At 46.4% G+C, this 26,114-nt stretch overlaps 1 protein-coding gene across 1 annotated transcript in view; it reads left to right on the forward strand.

The window, feature by feature from the left end:
• The window catches only part of VWA3B (von Willebrand factor A domain containing 3B), a 632,585-nt gene that overhangs the window by 196,449 nt on the left and 410,022 nt on the right, over nt 1-26,114 (forward strand). Inside the window, exon 14 of the mRNA XM_029603312.1 lies at nt 14,860-14,958. Coding sequence (XP_029459172.1) covers nt 14,860-14,958 — 99 coding nt within the window. The remainder of the gene's footprint in view (nt 1-14,859; nt 14,959-26,114) is intronic.

Raw genomic sequence — 26,114 nt, forward strand, 5'->3', positions numbered from 1 at the left:
AATGGGTCAAAAAGGGTAACTAGAGCTTATATGTGCTAAAATGTTGCCCAAGCTGAAGTTTATTTCCTTAGATTGCAGGAAGTTACCGGAGGTTTAATTGTACAGTACAAACATAGAATGCAATTTTTCTAATCTGTGGAGGCAGGCGCAAGGTGCATGGAGGATTTAAACCAGTTTTCAAAGGGCAAGTATGAGCAAACTTTCCCACTGAAAACTACCCAAGGGAAAAAGGACCTGCAGAGATTTTTCTGCAGGCACGTTGTCTGGCCAAAACAATATGCATAGCAGCTGATGTAATAGGACGCGCTTAACCTGCTACGGGTTTTTGCCCATGTAATTGTGTGTGGTTTTTCTGCATTAATCTTATACGTGTATGTAATAATGCATTTAGTGCGAAAAAAAATGTGCGTACAAACCTGCTCAAAAAACTCGCGGTGGGTTTTGCGCAAATGCGTGCGAATGGCATGTAAAGGAGGCAATTATCCATTCCCAGGTTATGCAGGGAGCCGCACTAGCCGGGAGAACAGTTAGTGCAGGTTTTTTTAAGTGGGTTTCTCACTGCCTGGGTGAGGACAGGAGTTAAGTTAAAGCGCCTGTCTGAGATACATACCGTGTTTCCCCGAAAATAAGACAGTGTCTTATATTAATTTTTGCTACCAAAGATGCACTAGGCCTTATTTTCAGGGGATGTCTTATTTTTCCATGAAGAAGAATTCACATATATTGTTGAACAAAAAAATGAACATTTATTATATTCTGAATAGTTGACTGGTTATGCTGGTTTGTGATGACAACTGTGAATCCTGCAGGGTAAAAAAATCACAGCTGCATGCTCTGGTGTTCTGTGCGACGGGCATGCTCCCAAATAAAAACTTTGCTAGGTCTTACTTTCGGGGGAGGTCTTATATTTAGTAATTCAGCAAAACCTCTACTAGGTCTTATTTTCAGGGGATGTCTTATTTTCGGGGAAACAGGGTAAGCCACATTAACTGTAACTATAATTCTGCATATTTGAATGTTTGTGAATGCGCAATGGACAGTGAGAGTAATTTCCCAAAAAACTTCCCCAGGATCTGTCTCCCTTCCATCTTTCTCCTGGCTTTCCGTTGGATGACAAGCCCCCTCCCCCCCCCCCACCGGCCCATCGGCTCTTTCACGGTCTGGCACTGTGGTTTTTGCCGCAATGCTGCTCATCTCTGCTGCCATCGGCATTTAATTACGCCTTCGCCGGGGGCAGCCAGGCGACTTCCAGGGATTTCCTGATTAGGGGGCAGGAGCACGACCGCCGTGCCAGTGGCTCTGTCGCCTGCCACCAGCTTCAGAGCTGCTATTCTGGTCATCCCTGCTGAAATAGATCGATTTGCAGCCATATTCAGCATTTTTGCAATCATTAGCTCAGAGTTCTACCTTCCTGTTGTGTTTTACAAATTGGGAGTCACCAGTTCTATGAAGCAAGTTTCTTGTCTCTTCGTTTATTTCAGTGCCTGTTTTTCTCGCGGCTTTCTACATCAGGGCTTAAGCGTGGAGATTGGTGCATGTATTTGCTCTTGCGTGAGTATTTTTTGCGCATATCTCATTTGCATTCCGTTCTCGTATTATATCCTTCAAGGCCTCTGCGTTTTGCCATGTGTGCTCAAAAACATACACACAGAAAATTAGCACTGATTTCAGCGCTGGTCTTATTACATCGGCCCCATAGTTTGGAAAACGTAAAACCTCGTGTGTGGTTGCCTCCCCTGGCGTAACACCACCCCAGCAGTGCCTCATAAAACTGTGGGTAAAAGTGGGTATGTTGGGAAGAATGTGCCTACTTTTACCCAGGTACAGGTGAGTGATTTTCAACTAGCCCTTTTATCTGGGTAAATAGGTGATCCTTTATTCCCAGAGCAAAAAAAACCAAAAAAGGAGGTATCCTTGCAGCCTAAGATAGCAGTATCTTCAGAGGAAAGGATTCTCTACTAAACGTGGATGAATTTTTTTTTTTAAATTTTATTTTTATTGCATTTCAATCTTTTACAAAGCATATATTCTTTGTACAGAAAAAGAAAAGAAACATATAATTACAAAGTAATCCATTAGAAACCATTTTTTTTCCTTAGTCCCCAAATCTTTTAAGGGAGGAGTATCAGAAAAGGGAGCCAAAAACACATATTACAGCATAAAACAAAAAAGTAAAGGCCATTAGCATGCTATTCACTTTACCCCCTTACACATTTAGCTAAGTAATAAGACTTTCTGTTGGTGATGATGCTACCAGCAGCCTTCTCTGGGAGTTTAGCCATATTTTAAGATGTTCCGGGATCAGGAATATGTAGGTATCATTATTGTATTTAATCATTATTGAATTTAACCCACTTACATGGGTAATGCAGTTGATATGATGCACCCAAGGACCGGACTTCCTGGTGTAGTGCCAGGAATCCTTTCCTCCTGTCCTGAGTGGCTTTTGTTAGATCTGGAAAGATCAGTACAAATTGTCCCATAAAATTGACCCCCCATGTGCTGAAAGTAATTTTTCATAACCATTCCCATATCCTGTTCCTAAATAAATGATATTAACAGAGTTGCCCTCTCAACCACCTCAGTAGATGAGGATTCCAATAATTCTGTTAGGTTTTCTATGTCTAGTTGATTATACTGCTCATTTCTTCCTGAACGAGTAAAAGGCAGAAAATAAACCTTATTAAAGGCAGGAATATTGTCCAAAGAAATCTGTAGAGTTTCATTTAAATATCTTTGAAGAGTGGTTCGCGGTTGTTCAGCCATTATCCTAGGAAAATTTAACAGTCTTAAATTGAGTCGTCTAAACCGATTTTCCAACATTTCTGTCTTATTTAAATTTAGGCAATCCTGTATCACAACTGCCTGGACTTTTTGCGTTTCCTTCATATGGTTCTCAAGTCCTTGTATTTTATTTGCTTGATCCAACAGATGAGAATCATGGTCGTTAGTCACAGTTTCTAATTTTGCTAAAAGTTGGGATATTTGTATTACACAATTTTGTAGGGTCAAATTTTGCTGGGACATTAACTCCCATATGGAGTCCAATGTAACCACAGTTGGTTTCCGTAATGAAATTGATTCTAGCCGCTGTTCCTGATTCGACGACAAAGCCATATAAGAAAACATTTTTGTTGTAGGAATTACCATGGCCTTACTGCCCATATCAGAAGAGGAAACCTGCTTCAAAATGTCCACAGAGGCCACGGCAGCTTCAATTCCTTCCCATGTTGTTACTCCACTCACTGCTGCAATCGAGTCTGCTTCCTCCACGGCTTCTTCCAGACCTTCTCTGGTCGGTATCTGTGGTGCAGTCTCCGATGGCACAGTCGAGGTCAACAGCAGTGGAGTCCTTAACATTGGAAGGCTTAACAATATCTCCCCAGACGAAATGGAGACCCCCCTTCACATTACCGTCAGCGGGGTTCCGCTTCTCCTGACTGGGGTATTCAGCGCGCATTCGAGGATGGTCCTCTGTCCCGCTGGAAGGGAAGGTACGGAGGGATAGATCTTCACCTTCCCCTTCCTCTTCGGGGGCATGTTTTGTCGGTAGCTTCTCGGATGCTTTAGAAAGCAAAATTTAGTGTGGCTTCAGTGGGAGCACTCGATGCATGCTGCTAGCAGGCGGCCATGTTGACTCCTCCCCCTAAACGTGGATGAATATTTTGCCAGGCGAGACAGTCAGTGCCACTTAGCTGAATACGTTTGCTACTTAGCCAGATAACTATTTATCTGGATAAACAGTTATCTCTGTCTTTAGCCAGATAAGTGGCGATATTCAGCCTTCTCTGACCAAGTTAGCAAGATAAGTTAAACCTGCTGTTGAGCAGATCTGAAGTTAGCCGGGTTAACTTATCTGGCTAACTGAAAGTTATCCAAGTCCATTGAGTGGCTTAGCCATGCTGCTAAATATCCTGGCTAACTTTCCTAGCCGGAAAACGTTTGAATATCTTCCTCTATAATAAATCTTATGCACTCAAACTTGTGCTAAAAATATTACATTGTACAGGCTTAAACGTCATTCAGAAAGTAATCGTCAAAGGCATTTCTTCTAGTAAAACAGTGTTACCCACAGAAATGGCTTGTTATTAGAGGTGTGAATAGTGTGATCGATCGTTTTAACGATCGATTTTGGCTGGGGGGGGGAGGGAAATCGGATCGTCATGTTTTATTTTGTTTTGAAATAGTTAAAAATCGTAAATCGGGGGAGGGCGGGAAAACTGGCACACCAAAAAAAACCCTAACACCCACCCCGAACCTTTAAAACAAACCCCCACCCTCCCGAACCCCCCAAAATGTTTTTAATGACCTGGGGTCCAGTGGGAGGGTCCCGGCGCGATCCTGGCCCGATGTCCCGCTCTCTGGCCACGGCTGCTGTGAAGAGAAATGGCGCCGGTGGCCCTTTGCCCTTATCATGTGACAGGGCAAAGGTAGCGCCGGCGCCATTTTGATTCCTAGCTCCCAACGTCACGCGTCCAGGAGATCGCTCCCGGACCCCCACTGGACCCCCAAGGACTTTTGGCCAGCTTGGGGGGGCCTCCTGATCCCCACAAGACTTGCCAAAAGTCCAGCGGCGCACTACCTAGGAAGTCCAGGAAATCGCTCCCGGGGGTCCGGGAGTGATTTCCTGGACGCGTGACGTCGGGAGCTAGGAATCAAAATGGGGCCGGTGCTACCTTTGCCCTGTCACATGATAAGGGCAAAGGGCCACCGGCGCCATTTCTCTTCACAGCAGCCATGGCCAGAGAGCGGGACATCACGCCGGGATCGTGCCGGGACCCTCCCACGGGACTCCAGGTCATTTAAAACATTTTGGGGGGGTTCGGGAGGGTGGGGGTTTGTTTTAAAGGTTCGGGGTGGGTGTTAGGGTTTTTTTGGTGTGGCCAGAGAGCGGGACATCGCGCCGGGATCGTGCCGGGACCCTCCCACTGGACCCCAGGTCATTTAAAACATTTTGGGGGGGGTTCAGGAGGGTGGGGGTTTGTCTTAAAGGTTCGGGGTGGGTGATAGGGTTTTTTTGGTGTGCCGGTTTTCCCGCCCCCTATTTAACGATACAATACAAATGCCCCTGACGATAAGTCGTGGGCATTTGTATTGTATCGTGCACTCTAACGATTTTGGACTATTTTAAAATTATCTGACAATTTTAATCGTTCAAAATCGATTCACATCCCTACTTGTTATACAACTGCTCACACTATGCAGGTCAACTTAAACACATCTGTCCTGAATATGCATAGGCTTACAATCCAAGGAGCTCATTCACTAAGCGATGGCATTTTCTTCTATCACAAAGCATATGGATTAAACTAATGACCTGCAGTCCTCCCTTTCTCATAGCTCAGCCTTTTTCTGCAAACCTTCCAGAAAAGGGGAAAAGCAGACCACAAGCACACACCTCAGATGTCTGTTAAGAAAGTAGAGGAGGCGAAGGAGGTGACAAGTGTAGAGGAATCAGCGTAAGCAGACAACGATATCCATCCTGCAGGCTGTACCAGACACCACCAGGAAGACTGAGCCATATCTTCACACAGCATCCAGCCAGGAGAGTCTACAAGGATGTGAAGCACTGGCATCCAAGGATAACTCAGCGTGCCCGGCAATCCGTCCCATAGACAGCAGGAAGGGAAATCTGCCTGCCCTGAATCCAAAGCTTGCCATAGTTTTGGAGCCAGAACTGGCTTTTCAGCTGGTTTCTTGTGGGCAATCTCAAGATCCGGGGGGGGGGGGGGGAAGAAGGGTTGAGGTTGCAGAGTTGGCTGAGGCTGCAACAGCAGGAAGGACAGAGACCATGGGAGGATTGTGTGGTTGCAATTGCAACCCTGGCTAAGGCTGCAGTTGTTGCATCCATGGAACCTTGGCCCGAGGTGGTGTTGGCGCCACCTATGGGGGAAACCCCCACAGTTCCCCACCGTCAGGTGGTAAGGCTGGATGGGAAGCAGAGGCCAGCTGCAGCTTCACCACTACCAGCCTGTGTTCCCCGCAGGTTGAGTCCTTGGGTACCAGGACCGGCTGGTCTTAGGTGGGCCTTTGCGTGGATGATCCCAAGGAGAAGGTGAGAGAGAACAGTGACAGCCAGGAGAGAGAGAGGCCGGAGGCTTGACGCTAAGGGCGGCACTAATCCAGTCCAGTAGGCCAGGCTAGGCGAAGAGTGTAGCCCGGTTTGGTCCAGGAGATCAGAGGCAGGCGGCAGCAAGCGAGGTCAGGTCCGGTCCAAGGTCAGAGGCAGGCAGAAGGAACAGGAGAACTGGAACAGCAACTACAGGAGCTCGAGCAAGCGAGAGCGAGGAGACCCGTTGCCAAGGCAAGCTCTGAGAGTCAGGACTTGCCTTATGTACCCGGGACGTGCGACGACATCACTAGGGGCCGCGGGAAGGTTTCCCGCTGCGGCCCCTTTAAATCTGGGTCAGCGGCATGCGCGTGCCTAGGGGCCGGGACTGGATGAGGCAGCGTGGCGTCGCTCCCTTGCTGCGGCTGGGAGGTGGCCCACGCAGAGGTCGAGGTGGCGGCATCCCTCTGCCGCAGAGGAGCTGAGGGGCCAGCCGGAGCCGAGCCGGGAAGTGGCAGGGCCACGATGGAGTCCAGTGGGCACCTCCTTGACGAGAAGGACTGCGGCCCAAGCCGGGCGCTGAGAGGTGAGAACGGGCCTTTTGGGACTGGGAATTGTAATAGTACCTCCCCCCCCCTTACGGCTCCTCCCGGGGGGTCTGGGCTTCCCGGGGTGAAGCGCGAGGAATTGCCTTAGGAGATCTGTGTCCAGAATGTTGGAAACTGGCTCCCACAAATTTTCTTCAGTGCCATAACTCTCCCAGGGGAGGAGGTACTCCCACCTTCGTCCTTTCTTCCTGGCGTCGAGGACTTCATGCACCTGGTAGGTAGGATCCAGTTCGGAGGACAGCGGAGGAGGTTTGGGAGGTTTGCATGATGGCCATGAAAGGATCAGCAGTTTGAGTAGAGAAACATGGAATGTGTTGTGGATGTGCAAGGAGAGCAGAAGACAGAGCTGGTAGTTGACTGGTCCCATGTGTCTGGCGACCGAGAAAGGTCCAATGTACTTGGGCGCCAGGTGTTGCAATGACAATTTCAGGAGTAAGTGGCGTGTGCTCAGCCAGACTTTATCTCCTGGGTGAAAGACAGGTGCTGGTCTGCGGTGAGTGTCCATGGTCCTTTTGGCACGGTTGGCGGCCTCCTGGAGCATCTTGGTCGTACGAACCCAGACCGCATGAAGAGCTGCTTGGCTTGGGCCGCGGGAGAGGAGACGGATAGTCATATGGGCAGCGGAGGCTGTGGCTGGCGGCCAAAAACGATTGAGAACGGAGAGGCTCTGGTGGATTCGCAGATGTGGGAATTATGTGAAAATTCCGCTCAGAGTACCAGTTGCGCCCATTTGACCTGTCGCTCGTTGGAACAGGAAGATCTTCAGGGAGTGATTGGTGCGCTCCGCTGCCCATTTGCTTGCAGGTGGTAAGCGGTGGTGAGAAATAACTTGACACCTAACTTTTGACAAAGAGCTCGCCAGTACTGGGCTATGAACTGGGGCCCGCGGTCGGAGGTGATGTACTTGGGCAGATCGTATAGCCAGAAGACATGGACGAAGAAGTGGTTGAGCCAGTTCGAGAGCGGAAGGCAGGGCAGACTGAGGAATGAAGTGGGCCATCTTTGAAAAGCGGTCCATAATCACCCAGATCGTGGTATGGCCATCGGACTTCAGTAGATCCACCATGAAGTCCATGGATATGTGAACCCATGGAGCTTCTGGAGCCGGCAAGGGTTGAAGGAGCCCCCATGGATGACCTTCTGTTGGGCGCACATGGCACAAAAGTCCACGTAGGCACAGGCATCCTGGATCATGTTGGGCCACAATAGTTCTGCTGAAGCAGACTTAAGGTGTGGACCCGCCCGGGGTGCCCAGCGAGTCGGGAATCATGGGCCCATTGGAGGACCTTTTCATGGAGTCGGCGGGGAACTACAGTCTTCCCTATGGGAACCAGTGGAGGCGAACAGATGGATACAAGCGGGGTTGATGATATGCTGAGGAGTGTCAGGTGCTTCTTCTGGCTTGAAAGAACGTGATAGCGCGTCTGCTTGTAGATTCTTCTCTCCTGGGTGGTATCTGAGTTCAAAGTCGAAGCGAGAGAAGAAGAGTGACCATTGGGCTTGCCTGGCATTGAGGCGCTGGGCCTGCTTCAAGTGCTCATGGTTCTTGTGGTCAGTGTAGACAACAAACCGGTGTTGCGCTCCCTTGAGCCTGGGGCGCCATTCTTCCAGGGCCAGCTTGATGGCAAGCAACTCGCGATCACTGACTCAGTAGTTGCTTTCGGTGGGAGAGAACTTGTGGGAGTAGAATGAGCACGGTGGAGTTTGCCCTTGGGAGAGCACTGGCTGAGGATGGTGCCATCTCCCACCGAGGAGGCATCTACCTCGACGAAGAACTTCCGATTGGGGTCTGGATGTTGCAGACATGGTCTTTTAAGAAAGGCCTCTTTGAGTGTCTGAAAGGCCGAGATGGCCTCTGGAGTCCAGTTCTTTGGATCTGCGCCCTTCTTGGTGAGGGCTGTGAGGGGCACCACAATGACAGAGTAGTAGGCAATGAACTGGTGGTAGTAGTTAGCGAACCCCAGGAAGTGTTGGAGTGTGCACAGGCCAGAGGGCTGAGACCACTTCTGGATGGAATGAAGCTGGTCGGGATCCATCGCGAAGCTGTCCCTGGACACTATATAGCCGAGGAAGGGAAGGCTCGGCTTTTCAAAAATGCATTTGTCCAGTTAGGCGTATAGGTGATGATCCCGGAGACGTTGAAGGTCCTGGCGTACATCCTCGCGGTGCATCTGCAGATCCCGGGAGTAGATCAGGATGTCGTCCAGATAGACTAGCACTTTGGAGTAGAGCAGATCCCGGAAGATTTCATTCGTCATTCGTTGGAAGACCTCCAGGGCATTGCAAAGGCCAAAGGGCATTTCGAGGTTCTCGTAATGCCCATCTCGAGTATTGAAGGCAGTCTTCCAGACATCCATGGGCCGGATCCAGACCAGGTTGTAGGCGCCCCATAAGTTGAGTTTGGAGAAGATGGTTACCTCTTGCAAACAATCGAAGAGCTTGTTGATTAGGGGTAGCGGATACTTGTCTTTGCAGGTGATGGCGTTAAGACCCCTGTAATCGATACAGGAGCGCAGGGATCCATCTTTCTTAGTCACAAAGAAAAAACCCGCCCCTGCGGGTTACGAGGAGGGCCTGATGAACCCTTTCACCAGGTTCTCCTTGATATATTCAGACATTGCCTGGGTCTCGGGAATGGAAAACGGGTAGACCCGACCCCGAGGGGGCGAGGTCCTGGGCAGGCGTTCGATGGCACAGGGTGGTAGGATGTCGGCCTTTTGTTTGGAGAAGACATTGGCATAGTTTGAATAAGGTGCAGGTATTCCAGGGATTGCAATGGCAAGGGAGAGAGGCCGAGAACCCTCCATGGGAGCGACAGGCTGCAAACAGGATTCCCGGCAATGAGGACCCCACTCTGAGAGCTGCAAGGTGGCCCAGTCGAATTGGGGAGAGTGGTGGTGGAGCCAAGGCAGGCCCAGGACCACCGGGTGGATGGACTTTTTCAGAATATAAAACTCAATCTCTTCGAGGTGAAGGGCGCCGATCTGCAATTGGACGGGTACCGTGACCCGGGTGATCCTCCCAGGCAGAGGATCCCCGTGTATGGAGGTGATGGACAGGGGTACCTCGAGCATCCTGATGGGGATTTTCAGATAATGCACCAGGTTTTCCCACAGGAAGTTTCCGCCAGCTCCAGAGTCGACCAGGGCTAGCGTAGGAGAGGAGCGGGGACTGCAAGAGAGCTTGGCCAGAAGTGACAGCTGAAGGGCCGGACTGGCTGCGCCTAGGGTCAGGGCCCCTGCTGACCCTAGGCCAGGGAGTTTCCCGGATGGACTGGGTATGTAGTCAGACGATGCCCCTCAGCCCCGCAATATAGACAGAGCCCTGACTGTCTCCTGCGAAGGTGCTCTTCGGAGGATAACTTGCCTCTGCCCAGCTGCATGGGCTCTTCGGAAGTCCAAGGTTTAGAAGTCCCCAGCAGGGATCCTTCTCTGGTGAAGCCCAGCGGGGATGTTTCAGAAGGAGATCGACAGGAGGGCTGCAGCTCACGGCTGTGTTCTTGGGCCCGACGATCAATACGACCGGCTAGGTTGATCAGCCCCTCCAGGGGGTCAGAAACTCGCGGGCAGCGAGTTTGTCTTTTATTGGGGCGGATAGCCCATCCAGAAAGATGGGACGAAGGCAATCCTCTTGCCAAGCTAGCTCGGAGGCCAGTGTAAGGAACTGTATCACATAGTCATGGAGAGGTCGTCGACCCTGGCAGAATTGCAGAAGATCATAGCTGGCGTTCACAGTTCTCCCTGGGTCGTCAAAGGTTTTCCAGAATTCGGCGATGAAGCGAGGCAGGTCTTGGAGGAGGAAATCAGAGTGCTCCCAGAGCAGTGAGACCCAAGATAGGGCCCTGCCTTCGAGTCATGAGAGGATAAAAGTAGGCTTTGTCATGGCGTCTAGAAAAGCGGCAGCTTGGAGCGTGAAGTGCATGTAGCATTGGTTAATGAACCCTCTGCCCTGCGCAGGGTCGTCATTGAAGCAAGGCAGGGATTGGAGCAAAAGGTGAGACCTCGGAGGAGATGGCTGCGCTGGGAGGCTAGGTGCCGAGGGTGGCACAGCAAGGCCATGACTGGCGTCGAGGTGAGCATTAAGCCGCTCAGTGGAAGATGCCAGAATCTCAAGGTACTGCTGTTGTTGCTGGATCTTGAGCACCAGGCCTGGAATGGCCTGTAAGGTGGATGCCTCAGCTGGGTCCATGGCCTTGGCAACCTGTTGCATCCGTGGACCCTTGGCCCGAGGTGGTGTTGGTACAACCTGTGGGGGAAAACCCCATAGGTCCCCACTGTCAGGTGGCGAGGCTGGATGGGAAACAGAGGCCAGCTGGAGCTTTGCCACTACCAGACCGCGTTCCCCTCAGGTTGAGTCCTTGGGTACTGGGGCCGGCTGGTCTTAGGTGGGCTGGCGCCAAGGGCACCACTGATCCAGTCCTGTAGGCCGGGTTAGGCAGAGAGTAGGATCGAGGCCCGAGCTGAGGACAGGCCTTTTGGGACCAGGAATTGTAACAGCAGTAGTAGGAAGGTCATGGACCCTTGGGCTCAAAGCTCTAAGAAAACAGCTCTGCAATCAAACAAAAAAAACACCGTTGACCTCAGAATTATCCTTTTCTGCCCAGACTGCTGATCTGGCTCAAGGTTCAGAACGCTTCCAGTGGTCTTTGAACTGACCAACCACATTAGGGAAAACAGTGACCATCGTGATCATGCCATTCTATAGCAACTTGTGGAAGATCATTTTATTATAGATCATCATACCATTGTGCCTTATGCATTGTGAAGTATACAACAATGTTTGCAAACCACTTGTCATATGTTAAACTTATATTTGAAAAGGCATTTTCATTGTGTCATTAAATATTCATTTGAAAAGAAAGGGCTAAATTATGTGTTGGTGTCCTTTTCTTTTCCAAAGAGAAGTGCAAGGAAATGTGGAATAACACAAGGACCTGTGGGTAAACATTTACAGTGTCATTTCTTGGACATGACCTTCATCTTTCTGCCACAATGCTTGCAGGCAGCGAAACCCTTTAAACAGCATGCATGCTAAAAAAAATAACACCTAGTTCAAAGCAGGTGTTAAATTTTGGGCCTTAGAGAGTTCATGCTAAATAGTTCATGGCAGAGAGCATCTAATGCTATTCCCTGTGCATTTGCTAAAGTCTAATTAGCATCTGACATTCCCTTATTAGTATGCACATAACTGCTAATTTTAGCACGTACATGCTAATTTCTTCTGGGACTGGATTAGTGTGCATGCTAGGGCCTTGGTGCATAGCTTGTTATGCCACATGCATATTAAATGATCTTAGTGTACATGCTAAGCTTCCAAGTATAGACCTCTAAATATCTGTATATGAAAACTGGGCAAGTTATTGGATGATAAAGATAATTCTGTTAAGGGTTGTAACAACCATCCCAAGAAGGATACAGTTTCTCTACCCAGTGTTTCGTTCTTGGTATATTTATCAATTTATTGTCAATAATTGGATTAGGTCAAATAACTATCGGGCTGATTTAAAAAAAAACAAAAAAAACCCGAGAGTAAAAAACAGTGGTAGAGAGTCCATCAAGCTAGGTTGTGAGAACATTGTACAAATCTCATCTTTGTGTGAGTTTCCTCACTCCGAAAGACATCAAATCTTCACAAGAGTGTACTGTTCTGTTCGTACGTCTCACTTTGCATGTAAAAGTGGCCCCTAATCCCTACACTACTACCTAAACCTCACTTCAAGTTACTAGGTGAGCCTCCTATAGAGATATACGGGCCGATACAGAAAACCTCGTGGGAGAGCCGGCAAGCACCCACTCTCCTGATGCGCACCCAGGCCACTCTCCTGGGCGCACGTTTCATGAAGCCAAGATATACAAATTAGGGCCCGCGGTAATAAGGAGGCACTAGGGACACTAGCGCGTCCCTAGCGCCTCCTTTTTGACAGAAGTGGCGAATGTCAGCGGGTTTGACAGCTGACGCTTAATTTTACCAGTGACGGTTGTCAAACTTGCTGACAACCACGGGTTCAGAAAACGGACGCCGGCAAAATTGAGCATCCATTTTCCAACCCATGGGCCGATTTTTAATTTTTTTTTAGATTTTTAATTTTTTTTTATCTTTGGGGCCTTGCTATGATATTAAGTTGGAGGATGTACAGAAAAACAGTTTTTTCTGCTTTTTTGTACATTTTCCCTCTGCCGGCTGAAATTAACTTCTGCCTTTGGGCAGGCGTTACTTTCTGTATTGCACGGGAATAACTAATAGGCCCATCAACAGGCATTTGCATGTTGCAGGCGTTATTAGTTTCGGGGGGGGGGGGGGGGGGGGGGGGGGGGGGGGTTGGCCGCACGTTTTCCATGTGCTATTACCCCTTACTGTATAAGGGATAAAAATAGCGGGTCGAAAACGCACGGCCAAACGGGGGCTAAAGGTGCGCTCGGCTGAGCGCACCATACTGAATCAGCCTGACAAGTAGCTAACTACTAGAAGGGCCTTGTAGCTAGTCAGTCTCTCTCTCTCTCTCTCTCTCTCTCTCTCTCTCTCTCCCCCTCCCTCCCTCTTCCCCCCCCCCCCCCCCAGTGGTTGCAGTAATACCTATGCAAAGCGCTAAGGTAGCACACATTACAATAAATTGGCTATTATCATAAAACATGCCCCTCTTCCTATTGGATGCAATAGTTTGATGAATCTAGCCCTATATTTGAAGTTGGGAAGCAATACATTTTGCTGCTGTAGAACTGACTACAGATGTACAGTGTGTTATTTATTTTTTAATTCATATTCCTGTCTATTATCAAACAGAGATAACTAAGATTATTAACATAGGTGTGGAATCACTAGATGACATCTGTTTTTCATTCAATACAACTATGTAGCCATGTCATTGCCAAGCTGTATAATTAGCAGAAAAATGCAAATGTGAAAAAATGAGGTTAATCTATCATCTCTGGTCATGTGCCTGATGCTCGTACTAATTTTGACATAATGAGCTGAAATCAAAAGGGGAAAAGAGTATCTTGTCTTTTCAAAGATAGTAGTAGTAGTAATTAGATTAATAATATTACTGTTTCTACTTAAGTGAGATTCTCATGGATAAGTGTTGATTCTGGAAGTTACTCCAATATTTTCTTGGAGTAAAGAACAACTTTCACTTGGGTGGAAAGCTCCCTTTTGCCTTCCTTTAAATAACCACAAATAAATAAACGATTGCTTGAAGTGGATTGAACTAGATGGACTGGTATCTTCTTTCAGTCGCATTATTAGCTAAAGGCACGCAATGCAAATTAAAGTGCATATATAGCTGATATATGTAAGTATTCATGCACATATAGCATAGACATTTGTAAGCATGAATTGACTAATGTAGATGTCAGTGCAGATAAAACTATGATATGATAAAATGTGACATATGAAATCACAATCCCTATTTTTCTATTTTAGTATAGCAAGAAAAAAAACACAACCTAAAAAATAACTGGCTGCACTTAATACAAAATGCCTGATTTGTCCAATATTTTTCCCGTAAACAGAGATTGGGTGAAAACGCCTGATTCCAAGCTCAAAGTGTTTTGACAGGTAGAATGGTGTTTGCATCTCTAGTTGAGCAGTTGCAAACAGGCTAAATTATCTCTTCATTGCTCACTACCATTTAGGTCACAGTTTGAGAAAATTGAAATGTTTAGTAGGACAAACTAAAGAGAAACAATTATAATTCTAAAAACAAAATGTTCCGAGATGTGTGTGTATATCATAAAGCAGATTAATCTAAGATAAATATTCAAGGACAGTATATTCAACTTCTGAGAATGACCTAATTGGAGCCAATCCTATGGATGAGGCTGCAGCTCTGTATCCTCAGGCTTGAGGACGTGAATTTTAGTCTTCAGTGCAATGGAGCCGGTCAGGATTGGATATGAGATGCAGGCAAAGTGCTCAATCCCAGCCAAGGTTGGAAGACAGCGACCACCACTACTACAGCAACCCTTGCTGGCTGAAGGAGACCTTCTGGCACCTGTGCCACCTGGGAATGCTGTCTGGTATGGGTGAAAGGATAAAGAGTCAGTGAAAAGAGGGGAAAATAAGGGAATAAAACAAGAAAGCAAAATCTAGTCACCTTGAATTTGCTAGAGACTGATGTCAAGCAAAAATGACCTCGGCTTTTTGGTAATGGAATTAAATAAGAAACATCACTGAGTGCATGCTTGCTTTTCTATTTCTTGTCAGGTTGGGAGTTCAACGAACATTCTGAAAGCCCTTCAGTTTGCTCTTGCTGACAGTGGCACCCAAGCTGTGTATCTCCTTACTGATGGACGACCTGATCAGGTATTAGGATAAAAAGTAAGAGTGAGCTTAAGAATGACTTTGTGCTTTCCAGAACACTTGGAGGTTAGCTTGTGCCTCTAACTGCAGCAGGATGTTTGGGCAGTTGTGGTTGTCAGTCTGGCTGGACAAAGATGAATGAGTAGGATCTTTCAGTTTTGGTTTTAATTTTTTAAAATTTTTCTTGGGAATTTATCAGGCTTTGATTATAAGAACAAAAATGGGATAAAATCAGTGGAAAAAGATTACTTATTATTTTTCCAGATGAATATCACAGTTTACTTTAGTGGACAGAAGCCAGGACAGGGACAAAAAAATGTATTGTTTTAATAAGCAGAGAGGTCAATATTCAAAACCTTTTAAATAGATAACTCATAAATTATCCATCTATTGTAATTTAATGTATTGTAATTTAATTTAATCTTGCTGTTAATTTTTAATTTTGTAATTTACTGTTTCAGGTTCCTTGCCCTATCTTTTTTCTCCCCTTTACCTCTTATCTTTTCTAAACACTAAGACTTTAACTCTCCTCTTTATATTGTTGGATGCATCCTGATTATATTATTTTATGTAACTTACTTCTCATCTCTTTCCCGGTCAACCTTGCTATCTTAAATGTAAACAGATGTGATGTACATACGAACTTCAGTATATAAGAGCTATAAATAAATACAATAAATAAATAAATATTGTCACGGATATGAGCCCTTTGGACTGTGACATGGTTGACACAGTCTAGCAGGTGGACCTACTAGACCTACGCCGACAGCGGGTGGACTAGTGTTTCACCTATACCAGCCCTGTTCCCTGCAGGTTGAGCCCTTGAGTTCCAGAGGCCAACAGGGCTTAGGCGAGGATCCTGTTTGTCAATCTGCCTATGAGGCAGTATATAGGAAACTCTTTCAGAATACCTTAAAGGACTGGCCATTAGAGCCATAGTTAGCTTATGGCCGATATGGCCTCGGCCATAGGCACCATCCACCAGGAGCGCCATCCAGTGAGGTAGCCATTGGTGGGCCTGGGTTGACTGTGGTCCACCCACTTTGGGTTAAGGCCCACTTAATCAGGGCTTCCTAAGACTACAGCGATGCATTGATGACCTGCCCCCCCCCAGGGTTTCATTCCCCTCCCTGCAAGCTAAAGAGGACAGCGGCGGCGAGATGATGATGTACCCGTGAGGTTCCCCTCTCCCACAGGCACAAGAGCAGAACTGCAGTGGCACGGTGATGACCTGCTCACAAGGATTCCATCCCCAAAGGGGCTGAAGAGGACAACAGTGGTGCCATGATAATCTCCCTGCAAGAGTCCCACTCCCACATGGACTGAAGAAGACCATGGCGATGCTGAACAACATGCCTAACTGGCCACAGGAGGTGAGGGAGGCAGGAAGTGAAAGGGAGGGAAGGAAGGAAGAGTGAGAATGTCTCATTCCCTCGCCTCCTCTCCCTATCCCATCTGCTTCCTTTGCTTAACTCCCCTTCCTTCACTTACTTCCTTTCCTCTTCCTTCTTACTAAGAATGGGAGGAAAGGGGAATTGAGCTGACTAAGTAAAAGGGAAGGGAGGGGGTATGAGTGAGAGAGAAGGGAAGGGGATTAGTTAAAGGGAAGGGAAGTGAGGAGGCATGAGTAAGGGGAAGAGAAAGGAGGAAGAGAAGGGAGGATGAGTGAGAGGGGAGGGAAGAAAAGGAACAGAAAATTAGGAGTGAGTGAGAGGGAAAGAAAGGGAGGAGGATTGAAAAGGAAGGAACGTGAAAGAGGGAAGGGGAATGAGTGAGTGGGAAGGAGCAAGAACAACATTGGCAGTGGGAGGATAACTGCAAGACTGCTGGGGATGTGGGAACAGAGAGCAAAACTGCCGGGGACAGGGGTCAGTGAGGGGTGAGTGTGTGTGTGTGTGAGAGAGAGCATGGGGCGTGCATGTGTGTGTGACAGAGCCTGAGAGCAAGAGCCTGTGTGTTTGTGTGTATGTGAGATAGCTTTTAAGGCAAAGCATATGAGTGAGAGCTTGTGTGTGTGTATATGTAAGAGAGAAAGAGCATGTGAGAGTGGGAGCCTGTGTGTGAGAAAAGAGAGAGAATTTTGAGATTGAAAGCCTGTGTGTGTGTTTGGAAGCTTGTGTGTGAGAAGGGAGAGTATGTGAAAGCGAAAGTCTGAGTGTGTGTTTGTGTTGAACGTATATGAAAGCATTTATGAGAACCTGTGGGTGTGTGGGAGAGTATGTGAGAGTGAGAGTGACAGTATGTGTGTGTCTGTGTGTGTGAGAGAGCAAGTGAGAAAGCATGTGAGAGTGAGAGCCCATGTGTATGTGAGGGAAGAAGGGGAAGAAGACAGGAGGAGAGTGAAGAAACAGAAAGAGAAAAGAGACTGCAAAAAGAATCAAGAAAAGACCGACAAGGGGAAAGTAGAAAAAAGAGACTGAAACCAACCGATTAGAAACATAAAAAGATTAGACAAAAAAAGTAAAAAAAAAAAAAAAAAGTTTTTAGTGATTGGAATATGCCATCTTTTGGAACATGCATTTCTTATATTTTTGTATTTTGTTCTCTCTTTAAAGTTCCACTGTTCAGAGTCTGATTTCTAGGACTTTATATTTTGTTTTTGTCTGCATGTTTCTGTTTCTAGTTGGTAGGCCTTTATTTCTGTATTAGGTAAGGGTTAGTCTGTGTTCTGCCTATGTGTAACTGAGGTGCAGTATTTCTGCTAGCGTGTATTTTCTTTGTAGGGATTTGTAGCAATCCAGCCTGTTCTCTTTGCCCAGTGGGTACTGTATTAGTGTTCTAGGACCTGGTGTAATATTTGTATTGCTGCCTTTTCATAAATAAGAGTGCTGTTGTTTGATTTCTGAGAGCTAGTGCTGTGATTGTAGGAATGGCAAAGTTCTAAGTGTCTTTTTTTTTTGCAGGGCTTTGTGTTAGTTCACAATGACGGTAATTTTAAAATGAGTGCATGTGTGCACTGAAATTTTTAATCATGTGTGCACATGTGAGTTTATGTTTTAAAATGCATCAACCGTGTAAGTATGCTCCTAATTTTAAGAGGTTACTTGAGCACAGCTAGCGAGCATGTGTCTTCCATGGGACTTTGTCGGCTTTTACGAGTGTATGTATGTGGATTTTACAACATGCTCGTTCAAGCCACTTTTTCAGTTTTCCAATTAGTCCACCAATTTGCAAGTTAATATCGAGGTCTTTCAGACGCCTCTGGTTCTTCATCCTGCACACCCTGCATTTGACCCAGACCCCCTCGACCTGTTCTATAAGCCCTAAAACTTGAGATCTACAGACGGCTCTTCATCAGGAGCAGCAGTAAAGTTATGCGGATAACAAGCTGACGCACGCCATGGTCTCGAGTTTTAAAATACGGAGTTACGCACATATGTGTTTGCCCTGCTCTGGAATGCCCATACTCCACCCATGCCTTATCTGCCCCCTTGTTCCTCATGCATGCATGGGTACATACGCGCATAATTTGTGGCTTTTTAAAATTCATGTTGCTCGTGCATGGCCCACATCAGCACGTATGGCTCTATGGGTTCTTGAGAAGTATTGGCCTCATCCTCCCTCTCTCCACCTAGCAGTGAGGAGCAGCATGGCCCGCGGAACAGCAAGAAGCATCTGCCTCCTTTGTCCCCAACCCCCTCGTCCTGGCAGTGAGGAGCAGTGCAGCTAATGGGGAGCAGAAAGCATCCTTCTCCCTCCACATGCTCCTGCCCCCTCCCCACAGTCAGAAGCAGGAGCAGCAGAAATGGAAGAATGAGGAAGAGTCTGGTGGACCCTGGGATTGAAGGCGGAAGCTGGTGCTGCTGCCCCTTGTGTTTCCAGAGGGGAAAAGGGCATATGTGTGTGTATGTATTATTGAGCACATTAGAATGTGTGTGTGATTGTTGTGATTGAGAATTGACACATGCTAAGGGCAAAGGGCCATCGGCGCCATTTTGATTAGTGGCAGCCGATGGCCCGAGAGCGGGAGATCGCTCCCGGGACCCCCGCTGGACCACCGGGTACTTTAAAACATTTTTTTTGGGGGGGGGGGGATGCGAAAGAATTAAATTTAAATGGTTGGAGTGGGTTTGGGGTTTATTTTCAAGTGCCCTTTCTTCCCGCCCCCACCAAAACATTAAGAGAACCCCACAAAATATTTCGTGGGGTTTTCCTATCAATCATCAGAAAAATGATTCACATCCCTATTGAGCACATGAGAGTGTGTGTGTGATTGATGTGACTGAGAATTGAGAGAGAGGGTGTATGAGGTATGTGTATGACTGAGCACATGGGAGGGACAGTGTATGAATGTGTTGTTGAGAATTGAGAGAAGGAGTTTGAGGTGTATGTATATGTGTGTGTATGACTGAGCACATGGGAGAAACAGTGCATGAGTGTGTGTTATTGAGAATTGAGAGAGAGGGTGAATGAGGTGTGTGTGCATGTGTGAAAGAGCATATAAATGTGTGTGTGACACTGAGCATCAGAGAGAATGAGCATGTGTGTGTATGGTTGAGCATGAGAGAGAGTGAACGATCAAGTATTTGTGTGTATGTATAGTTTAACATGTGTGCATGGATAAGTATTGTTCATTCGTATTTTTGCAAATCTGAGATATTCTCCATTTAAGAATTGCTTGTTTGCATCATTAAGAACATAAGAACATAAGAGCGAATGAGCATGTATGTGTGTATGACTGAGCATGTGAGAGAGAGAATGAGAGCATGGAGAAAGTTTTTGTACAACACCACTCCTCCCCACTCCACCTGCTAAATCATGACAATATCAGAGAATCTGGAAATCAAAAGTTCCCGGGTATGGAAAGCAGGGGATTAATTTTATCCTTATTACTTTTAATTATTGGGTGTTATATGATGTATCAGCTGTTTCAAAATATTTTATGGGCGTTTGGAAAAGTTTTATATTAATTTTTAATTATTGATGTTCTATTCATCAGTTATTTTTTAATATTTATCATTTTTATTAGTATGGTTTTACTATTATGATTTATATTTCTGGATTTTATTGTTTGATGTTTTCTGAGGAATGGTGATGTTTCTGTTTTTCCATTGTTGCACTGCACAAAGTCTGGTTTGTTGCGGTTTCCAGTTCATGTTTATAGTTACACTTTATTTATTTATTTATTTATTTACAGGTATTTATATACCATCCTTCCAACTGTGTTCAGGGCAGTTTACAAGGTGAAAACATACAAATTATGTGAAACATGCAGTTTTATGGTCTCTTTATCCAGTATTTAAAAACATAAGACTTGCTATACTGGGTCAGGCAAGGGTCCATTAAGCCCAGTATCCTGTTTCCACCAGTGGCCAAACCAAGTCACAAGTACTTGGCAGGATCCCAATGGATAGATTTGGTGAGGGTCTGACTGTGTTCTGCCTGTGTGAACAAGGAGAGGTGTTCTGCTAGCCTATGGTTTCTATGAAGGGATCTATTACAGTCTGGCTTGTTCTGTTTTCCAAATAGGAGGTGTATTGGTGTTTTAGGGCCTGGTATAATATTTGCAGTGCTGCCTTTTCATAGATAGGTTGTTACTATTTGAGTGCTGGCAGTTAGTGCTGTTTTGATATGGGGGGTTTATTAAATTGTAATTGGTATTCAGTTTTCTCATGGTCAAGCCTACACCCAGCTTGCGTTACCATAGACCTAATACCATATGGGTCTTTGTTTTACCTTTTTTGCAAGCTTTTCAGGTTTGCACTACAATATACATGTTGTAAGTGATATTTGTATCTCAGAATGTCCTTTTTCATTTAAATCTGGTATTACAAATGCATAATTTTTAAGTTCTTAATTGGGAGAGCTGGGAAAGGGGTGACATCTAGTGGTTGGATTAGGGGTTCATGATTGCAGGGTTCATGATTGCAGGTGCATGGCCCCAGCCCAGGACTGGCACTACAGTGAGTGGAGTAAATAAGGTTGGGAAGGGACATAAAATAAGGGAAAAAATATCCCTGGTAGTTGTGAATGAAGGCTCATGGTGCCAGGATCTTTACTGGAAGCCCAAAGGAGCAGGAAGAAACTGCTGGGTCAAAATAAAAATCAAAGCTCCTTACATTAACAGAGTTCCCAAGCTCATGGTGTTATATGTTGTGTTCAGGGTGAGGGTGCACTTTTTCACTTGGCCATAGGTGCCAAATGGTCTGGCAAAAACTCTGTATTTTGAAAATTCAGATGGTCTTTTTATAGCAGCCTGCAGAAAATCTCAAGTCCATGTTTTATTTTATTTATTTTTTAAAATGTTTTATATACCATCATTCCATGTGAGAATCACTAGTTCATAATTTATAGTTAAAATATACAAAGTATAATGTGTATTACAAGATGGATAAACATTCATAGGTACAGAAGTAATGCAATGGTAGATATCAAACATGAAGACAGAGCTGGATTATAGGGGTTTGCAAGGGGGGTTATTGTACAATATATATATGATATCTGAGTCAGGGGAATTGGGTGTTTCAGTCAAGTGGAAGGCATTTTGGAATAGCCAAGTTTAAGTCGCTTTTGAATTTCTTTTTATCTATTAATATTCGAACTTCTTCAGGCATGAAATCCCAAAGTTTTGGGCCAGCAATTGAGATTAGTTAGAGTTAGATGAGAGTCTCTTAAGTTTGGGATTTTAAGGTGGCCTTTATTCTGTGATCTGAGGTTTGTGAGGTTTAAATGTTATTCCTAGCAGCTTGTTTTTATTCAGGTTAATGTTATTAAATATTATTGTTAGAACTCGATAGCAGGATCAGCTTTGGTTCATCTAAAACAAGGTAGCAAACCTTTACCAGACTTCACCATTGAATTCAAGATTTGGCTTCTGAATTACATTGGGACCCTAGGTGCCTGAATACCTTATTCTTTGAAGGCCTGAACTCCCGGTTGAAGGATGAACTGGTGACTCGTGAGTGCCCGAGACCTTAGCGGAACTTATGCAGTTGGCAACAAAGATTGATCACCGAATTCACGACAAAGTTCAAGAGGTCAAGAGTCCCAGAAGACCACTCCAGGGAGAGATTCGGGTCAAGTCTGTACCCAGGCCTACACTCCCAGGTCCTACTGCTGGCGAAGAAGAATGCAATTGGGCCACAGTCATTTGACTTCTAAAGAGGGAAGAGGACTCTTCTTAGGTCTAACTGCACCCTCTCCTCCACTCTCTCTTCCAGTATCTTTAATCTGCGGGCCTTTGGAATATCAGACCCTTGCCTTAGTAGACTCTGGGGGAGGGGGAAATTTCATTTTGAAACGTCTAGTGGAACATTTGTGGATCCCTACCACTACTATGATGCCTCCATTACTATTGTCCTCTATTCATGGAGAGCCCTTACCGGGTGAAATAACTCTGCTTACAGAACCAGTGAGCTTGCATACTGGTGCTCTTCATACAGAGATTATTTCTTTCTTTGTGCTAGAGAAGGCCATGCACCCATTGGTACTTGGACTACAGTGGTGGCAGAAACACATGCCACAATTCAACTGGACCACTTTGGAGTTTTCACGTTGGGGTCCAGACTGTCATGGCAAATGCTTAATGGAAGTCTCTCCAAAACCATGCATGCCAACTACCTCGTTGTTGCCTGGGTTTCCGCCTCAATATGCATCTTACCAAGATGTATTCTCAAAAGAAGCTGCTGATGTGTTACCTCCACACAGATCATACGACTGCGCAATTAATTTGAAGTCAAATACGGAACCACCCAAAGGAATGGTCTACCCACTCTCCATAGTGGAAAATAAGGCGATGTCAGAGTACATCCAGGAGAATCTCCAGAAAGGCTTCATAAGACCTTCTAAGTCTCCTGCTGGCAAAGGATTTTTCTTCGTGGGGAAAAAGGACGGAACGTTACGTCCGTGCATTGACTACAGAGGTCTGAATGAGATCACCATAAAGGACCGCTACCCTTTACCACTCATTTCAGAGCTATTTGATAGGTTACAGGGAGCCAAGATATTCTCCAAGCTTGATCTCAAAGGAGCGTATAATTTAGTTCGCATCTGTTCTGGCGATGAATGGAAGACAGCTTTTAATACCCGGGATGGACACTTTGAATACCTGGTGATGCCCTTCAGCTTGTGCAACGCCCCGGCTGTCTTCCAAAACATGATGAACGATATTCTGCGTGATTTACTCTACCAATGTGTCATTGTCTATTTAGACGACATCTTGATATTTTCTCAGGACCTGCAATCCCATCAGGAAGACGTCAAAAGAGACTTCGCGAGAACCGCTTGTACGCCAAATTGTCTAAATGTAAATTTCATAAAGAATCCTTGCCCTTCTTAGGTTACATTGTCTCAAACAACTGCTTCCAAATGGACCCTCAGAAACTTGAGTATTCAAAAATGGCCACAACCCACTGGCCTAAAATCTCTAAGACGATTATTGGGATTTACCAATTACTTCCAGACCTTTATTAAAAATTACTCTTCATTGACTGTTCCATTAACAGCAATGACTAAGAAGGGAGCCAACGCTGTTACTTGGTCTATGGAAGCTGTGACTGCATTCCAGAAGTTAAAAGACGCCTTTCAAAGCAAACTGTGTCTCCGCCATCCTGACCCTACTCGACCCTTCATTGTGGAAGTCGATGCCTTTGATGTAGGTGTAGGGGCCGTGCTAAGCCAGACCGGTGATCTTACACCCCTGTTCATTCTTTTCCCGACGCTTCTCGCCAGCGGAGAAGAACTACGGCATTGGGAATAAAGAACTGTTGGCAATAAAAATGGCTTTTGAAGAATGGCACCCCTGGCTTGAGGGTCCACAATATCAGATTACTGTTTACATTGATCACAAAAATCTGAAGTACCTCCATCACGCTCAACATCTCAACCATAGACAGGTGAGGTGGTCCCTGTTCTTCAACAGATTTGACTTTTTGCTGAAATATTGCTCTGGTGACAAGAATGTCAGAGCAGACGTATTATCTTGCTCGTTTCTCTCAGAGGACGTACCTGATGAACCCCAGCATATTAATTGACCCGAAGAGAGTGGTTCTCTCAGCTACACATCCGGTACCCTCTGGCAAGACCATTGTACCCTGCAATCTAAGAAAGAAATTGCTAAGATGGGCTCATGATTTGAAACTGGCCGGAAACCCTGGTCAACGGCGAACACTGGCCAAGCTACAAAAGTACTATTGGTGGCCCACCATGAAAGAAGACACTCTAGCTTACGTAGGCTCCTGTTCCAATTGTGCCAGACAGAAACCTCCCCCCAGACGTCCTTGGGGTCTGCTTCAACCCTTGCCAGCACTGGATGAGCCCTGGACCCATATTACAATAGATTTTGTGATGGACCTGCCACATTCATAGAAACATAGAAATGAAGGCAGAAGAAGACCAAACGGCCCATCCAGTCTGCCCAGCAAGTTACACACTTCATCAATTTTTTTTTCCCTTTTCTCTCTCCCACCTGTTACTATTGGCTTCCAGTACCCTCTGGCCCTAATTCCCCTCCACCCCACCACCGATGTAGAGAGCAGCGCCGTATCTGCATCCAAGTGAACATCCAGCTCAATTAGGGGTAGCAACCGCTGTAACAAGCAGGCCACACCCCTGCCCCATACTCTTACCCACCCCTGGTTTTTTTTTTGTTTGTTTGTTTTTTTTGTTGGGGGTTTTTTTTTTTTTTTGGAGATGGCAGCCCTCCATCCTTCCGCTCCGTGAAGGTGGAAAACCAACCACTGGCCACTGGCATCCTGCTCTGTGAATGCCTCTGTGGCTACTGCCGCTCCGTGCAGTGTTTTGCTGCCTCCTCTTTATTTACGCCCTCTAGACATTCCGGAGGTAACAATACCATTTGGGTTACAGTGGATCGATTTTTGAAGATGGCTTATTTCGTGGCTCTCCCTGGCTTGCCATCAGCCATGGAACTTGCTGAGCTATTCATCAGTCACATCTTTTGCCTACATGGCATGCCTAAACATATTGTTTCTGACAGAGGAGTTCAATTTACAGCAAAATTATGGAAAGCCTTGTGTAATAAATTCGATATCACACTTGACTTTACCTCTGCGTATTATTCTTAGTCGATTGGCCAAACTGAGAAAATGAATAGAACTCTCAAACAGTACCTCCGTGCCTATGTCTGTTCATGACAGAATGACTGGGCTGAACTGTTGCCCTGGGCTGAATTTGCCATCAATTCACATCCAGCATCATCTACTGGATCTACTCCATTTGAAGTGGTCTGTGGAAGACCACCTTTACCACCTTTACCACTTCCACTTTCCGTGTCATCCCCTGCAGCTCAATCTACTACCAAAAATATACAGCAGCTCTGGAGAAAGGCTAAAGAGATGCTCCAAAAAGCAGGTCAAAGAGCAAAGAAAGGCTATGATGCTCACCGAAGCAAGGCTCCTGAATTCCAGCCTGGAGATAAAGTTTGGCTTTCTACTAAATATCTGAGACTTAAGCTTCCATCTGTTCGATTTGCTCCACACTTTGTCGGACACTTTCCTATTCTCCGATGGTTGGGCTCACTCACCTATAGTCTGAGACTCCCTCCAGCTATGAGGATTCACAATGCATTCCATGTTTTGCTGCTGAAACCGCTTGTTCTTAGCAAGTTTTCCACCAAGACACCTGAACCTACATCAGTTGATGTTATGGGACCCTGCCCACGGGTCCCCCCCGCGAGCAGGCACTCACCCCATGTTGTTGCTGCTTCACCCGACGCGGCATGGATGCCGCCGTCAAGCCTTTCATCGTGGCTGGAGCTGCGGACTTGCTTCCCCTGTGGCCAGGAGGACGTCCATCGAGGCCCCTCTTCACCGCGGCCGGAGCCGCAGACTTTGCCGCTGTCTATCGCGGCCGGAAGCCGCCGCTGACGTCACTCCTTTGCGGCGTGAAGGCCACATCCCTGGGCTCAAGTGGTGGCTGGAGGCGCCCCCGGGGCCTTCTGCAGTGGCTGGAGCCGCTGCCGTCATCAGGGCCTGCTCTCCAGGCCCAGCCCTGCCTTCTGTGTGAGTACGTCGGTGCAGGCTGCTGTCCGCGGTCCTGCACAAGTTCTTGCTTCTCTCCTAGGCGCTGGCGCGCGCCTCTCTTCAGGATTTAAAGGGCCAGACACAGGAAGTGTGCTGGCCCCACCTAGGGAGTGGACTTCCTGCTCCAGCCCTATAAAGGGCTGCTCCACTTCAGTCTTCACCTTGCATCGGAGTTACTTC

Source organism: Rhinatrema bivittatum, chromosome 5 (assembly GCF_901001135.1).
Source record: "Rhinatrema bivittatum chromosome 5, aRhiBiv1.1, whole genome shotgun sequence".
NCBI classification, from domain to species: domain Eukaryota; kingdom Metazoa; phylum Chordata; class Amphibia; order Gymnophiona; family Rhinatrematidae; genus Rhinatrema; species Rhinatrema bivittatum.